This window comes from Simochromis diagramma, unplaced genomic scaffold (assembly GCF_900408965.1).
Source record: "Simochromis diagramma unplaced genomic scaffold, fSimDia1.1 OVJJ01000705.1, whole genome shotgun sequence".
Classification (NCBI taxonomy): domain Eukaryota; kingdom Metazoa; phylum Chordata; class Actinopteri; order Cichliformes; family Cichlidae; genus Simochromis; species Simochromis diagramma.
This window is the reverse complement of record NW_024387448.1, coordinates 4,954,056-4,959,128: the sequence shown is the minus strand read 5'-3', so window position 1 is coordinate 4,959,128 and position 5,073 is coordinate 4,954,056. Positions and strand designations below refer to the sequence as shown.

At 43.5% G+C, this 5,073-nt stretch overlaps 1 protein-coding gene across 1 annotated transcript; it reads left to right on the top strand.

The window, feature by feature from the left end:
• Positions 1-225: 225 nt before the first annotated feature.
• On the top strand, positions 226-4,368 carry LOC120722781. Its single transcript, XM_040013925.1, has 2 exons — positions 226-3,960; positions 4,236-4,368. The coding sequence occupies exons 1-2, from the start codon at positions 248-250 to the stop codon at positions 4,342-4,344; spliced, it is 3,822 nt and encodes a 1,273-aa protein (XP_039869859.1). The 5' UTR covers positions 226-247; the 3' UTR covers positions 4,345-4,368.
• Positions 4,369-5,073: the final 705 nt, after the last annotated feature.

The following is a 5,073-nucleotide window of genomic DNA, read 5'->3' as shown; positions in this document are numbered from 1 at the left end:
AGATAAACTGTACTATCTAAAAAGGTATGTAACTGGCTCAGCTCGCAAGTGCCTTGAAGGGACTTTCTTCAGAAATGATGAAGAAGCGTATAACGACGCTTGGGCAAAGTTAAACCAAAGGTACGGCCAGCCATTCGTGCTACAAAGGGCATTTAGAGAGAAGTTGTCTAGTTGGCCTAAAATACCAACTAGAGATGCTGATGGGCTAAGGAACTTTGCTGATTTTGTGAATGCATGCACACTTGCTATGCCTCACGTGAAAGGACTGCAAATACTCAATGACTGTGAAGAAAATCAGAAACTGTTGCATAAACTGTCAGACTGGATAAACACAAGATGGAACAGGCATGTAACAAAGACACTCATGGACGGTGGTGAATTCCCCAGCTTCAGTGAATTTGCCTCCTTTGTCTCGCTTGAAGCAGAAGTAGCATGCAACCCAGTCACTTCCATACATGCACTTCGCTCCACGGAAACAAATGATGACAAAAGAAACATAAGAGAAGTCAAAAGAAACAAGGCAAGTGTATTCAACATTAACACAACTGAACTAGATGTAAAGACTAAAATATACAACAGTTCTTCATGCACACTGTGCCAAGAGTTGCATCCACTCATAAAGTGCCCAAACTTTCTGCAAATGACCCTGGAAATGAAAAAGAAACATGTAAAGGACAATAAACATTGTTATGGTTGTTTAAAGCAAGGTCATAGTGCTAAGGACTGCAAACGGCGCCTCACTTGTGAAACCTGCTCTAAGAGACACCCGACCTGTCTTCACAATGAGAACTACAGCATTAGTCTGCAAAGAGAAAAGCAAGCTCAAGTGAGTATATACAACGCAACACAAGGGAACTCACCTGAAAGTGCAACAGCCATGGCGTTAAATGTCGCTAGAGCAGAACACACAGTCAGCACCTCCATGATAGTCCCAGTATGGGTCTCAACGGCTGCTAATCCACAAAGGGAAAAACTAGTCTATGCGCTACTAGACACGCAGAGCGACACTGTTTTTATAGATCAGGATGTAACACAGAAACTGCAAGCAAATGTGTGCCCTGTGAAACTCAGACTAACCACGATGATGGGTAAAAATGCAGTAGTAAGCAGCGGAAAGGTGTGTGATCTTCTAGTGAGAGGTTACAATTCAGCAACAGTGCTAAGGCTCCCAACTGCTTACACAAAGGACTACATACCTGCAAATAGAGAACACATACCAACATGTGACACGGCAAAACTGTGGAGCCATTTGTCGTCCATTGTAGATGAGATTCCACCACTCCTCAGTTGTGAGGTGAGTCTCCTGATTGGTTATACTTGTCCCCAAGCTCTGGCGCCCAGACAAGTACTCTTAGGTAAAGACAATGAGCCATATGCCATCCAAACTGATTTAGGATGGAGCATCGTTGGCAACTCAGCGCCATGCAATGCATCAGAGACAACAAGGAGTCTCTGTCACAGAATAACTGTTAAAGAAATGCCTCCATGTACTCCCGCAGATGCAATACGTGCACTAGAAAGGGACTTTAAAGAAGACGAAATAAACGAAAAGAGGGTGTCTCAAGACGACCTTAGGTTTCTCGAGAAACTTGAACAAGGCATAACACAAACAGAAATGGGACATTACAAAATGCCATTGCCATTTAAGGAAAGGCCACAAATGCCAGATAACAGACAACTCGCCGAGAGCAGACTCAATCAGCTCAAACGTAAATTAACGCGCGATGAAAAATACAGAAGAGACTATGTTACATATATGAATGACATCATACAAAGGGGCGACGCCGAAGAGACCGATGACAATGGACCTGAAGGCGAGACATGGTACATACCGCACCACGGCATCTATCACCCAAAGAAACCAGAACGGTTACGCGTGGTGTTCGACTGTTCAGCCAGACACAAGGGTACCTGTCTCAACGACCATTTACTAGATGGCCCTGACATGATAAACAACTTGATCGGCGTGCTCGTCCGCTTCCGACAACATCAGGTAGCGCTAATGTGCGACATTGAAAAAATGTTCCACCAATTCAAAGTCGACGCGAACGATCGCGACTACCTACGCTTTCTATGGTGGAAAGGAGGAGACATGAGCAAACCACCTCAAGCTTATCGAATGACCGTACATCTCTTTGGCGCTGTTTCATCACCTGGTTGTGCAAATTACGGATTTAAACGTTTAGCCAAAGAGAACAGCTCCAAGTACCCCGTAGCGGCACAGTTTATAACCAGAGACTTCTATGTCGATGATGGGGTAACAAGCGTTGAGACAGTGAAAGACGCTGTACAACTCACAAGAGAAGCACGTGAGCTATGTGCGAAAGGTGGGCTAAGGTTACATAAGTTTGTGTCTAACAACAGTGTTGCACTCAAAGACGTTCCTGCTTCAGAACACGCAACAGACACAAAAACAAAGGACTTGACATTCAGTGAATCACAAACAGAAAGAGCACTCGGGATGTATTGGAACATAGAAAAGGATTGTTTTACATTCAACAAAGCTGTAAAGGACCAACCCCCAACCAGACGCAGCATCTTGTCCACAGTCGCAGCAATATTCGACCCGTTGGGTTTCATCGCTCCGTACGTTCTTAACGGCAAAAGAATCCTGCAGGAAATGTGCCGCCAAGGTACAGACTGGGATGATCCACTCCCTGAACATCTCAACCCGCAATGGCAGTGCTGGAAAGAAGATCTGCACAACCTGAAAAGGTTGCAAATAAACAGATGTTATGTTCCTGCATCGTTTGGAGATGTGGTAAAAAGAGAATTGCACCACTTTTCTGATGCAAGTACGACAGGATATGGACAGTGCACTTACCTAAGACTGATAAACAAAAACAAAGAGGTACACTGTAGTTTTGTAATGGGCAAAGCTCGAGTCTCTCCAACAAAGGTTACCACAATTCCGAGGCTAGAGTTGACCACAGCTGCAGTATCAATCACAGTAAGCAGCATGCTAAAGGAAGAGTTACTCTATGACAATGTGGAAGAGTTCTTTTGGACAGATTCAAAGGTCACGCTGGGGTACATTAGCAATGAAGCAAGACACTTCCACACATTCGTTGCCAATAGAGTGCAAAAAATACGTAACAATACTGCACCACAGCAATGGTTCTATGTACCAACGGGTGAAAACCCTGCTGACATAGCATCAAGGGGCACATCAGTATCAGAGCTGCTATCATCAAACTGGCTCACAGGCCCTCAGTTCTTATGGGAAAGGAAGTTAAATCTTCCAACTAAAGAGTCTATTGAACTTTTGGTGGGAGACCCAGAGGTGAGAAAAGTGCAAACACTCAACAGCCAAACTACAGAACACAGAAGTCTCTGTGACCGTCTCACAAGGTTCTCATCCTGGTCACATGCTGTCAGTGCCATAGCACGTCTCAAACGTTTCTTACTCAGAGACAAATCAAAGTCACTCAGCACTGTAACTGAAAGACAAAACGCTGAAATGGTGATTATCAAAAACTTACAAGGACTAACATTTTCAGATGAGATAAAGACATTAAGCAAAGGAAAGGCACTACATAAGAGCAACAAAATGTACAACTTGGATCCTTTCTTGGACGAAGACAATGTGCTCAAGGTGGGAGGAAGGCTACAACACTCATCGCTTCCTAACACATTCAAACATCCAACTGTCATTCCAAGAGACCATCATATTACAAAACTCATAATCGCTCACTGTCACGAAAGAATAAACCATCAAGGAAAGAGCTTCACAATGAACGAAATACGGTCCAGCGGTTATTGGATTCCCAAGCTAAGTCAAACAGTATCAGACTACATCCGTCAGTGTGTGACATGTCGGAGACTAAGGAGAGCTGTGGAAGGACAAAAAATGAAAGATCTCCTCACAGAAAGAGTCGAACGCTCTCCGCCTTTCACATACTGTGGTATGGATGTTTTCGGCCCGTTCCTAACCAAACACGCAAGAAAAGAAAACAAAAGGTACGCTCTCCTTTTCACTTGTTTCTATTTACGAGCAGTACACATAGAAATGTTAGAAGACCTGACTACGGACGCGTTCATTAATGGACTAAGGTGCTTTATAGCTCTGATAGGCCCTGTCAGACAAATAAAATGTAATCGAGGTACTAACTTTGTAGGTGCCAAAAATGAACTGTGTGCAGCACTGAATGAAATAGACACTGAAAAACTGACAACCTTTCTATCTGAAAAACAATGTAATTTTGTGTTTAACACACCCCATGCTAGCCACGCAGGTGGAGTATGGGAACGACAAATTCGGACTGTGAGAAACGTCCTCAAAGCCACACTTGCTCTCGCAAAGAGACGACTCACCGATTCATCGCTCAGAACCTTTCTCTATGAAGCAGCTGCAATAGTAAACAGCCGCCCGTTGACGACAGACAATCTCAGTGATCCAAACAGTTTGAGACCAATAACTCCAAATCATCTCCTAACTATGAAAACCACAACAGCTTTGCCTCCTCCAGGACAGTTTGTTAAAGAGGATATGTACGCTCGGAAGCAATGGCGTCAGGTACAATACCTAACAGAGCAATTTTGGGGCAGATGGAAGAGAGAATATCTTCACAACATCAGGGTTCGGCAGAGATGGCATGCTGCTAAAAGGAATATGCAAGTAGGTGACATAGTGATGGACAAGGAAGAAATACTGCCACGATCCCAATGGAGACTTGGTAGGGTTGTGGACACCATAACAGACGAAGATGGACTTGTGAGAAAGGTCAAAGTAACCTTTGCAGACAGAAACCTTAGTAAAAGGGGTGAACGTTTGCATAAGATGTCTACAGTGGAACGCCCAGTTCATAAGTTGGTTCTACTGTTAGAAAGTTGTGAAAAACAAGATGCACTAAGCAGTTAAAATGCGATGAGAATTTGTTGTTGCATATACAAAGGTTAAGTCATGTTAAGTTACCTGTTTAGAAATTATTTGTGTTTTATTTTGTTTGTAACAGCAAATAATTTGGTGGGAGTGTAGCGGCGGATGTGTATAGCTGGTTCACATTCACGTAATGTAACGTTTGTGCTTTTGTTTTGGTAACTTCCTGTGGGACCGGAAGTAAATGTTCTAAC

What these genes read in the sequence shown, in the direction of transcription:
- LOC120722781 (XM_040013925.1), top strand. Translation starts at nt 248, where the DNA reads ATGCCTCACGTGAAAGGACTGCAAATACTCAATGACTGTGAAGAAAAT. An exon ending in GCAAGAAAAGAAAACAAAAG is followed by an intron (nt 3,961 to 4,235) that starts GTACGCTCTCCT and finishes CTAGCCACGCAG; the next exon opens with GTGGAGTATGGGAACGACAA.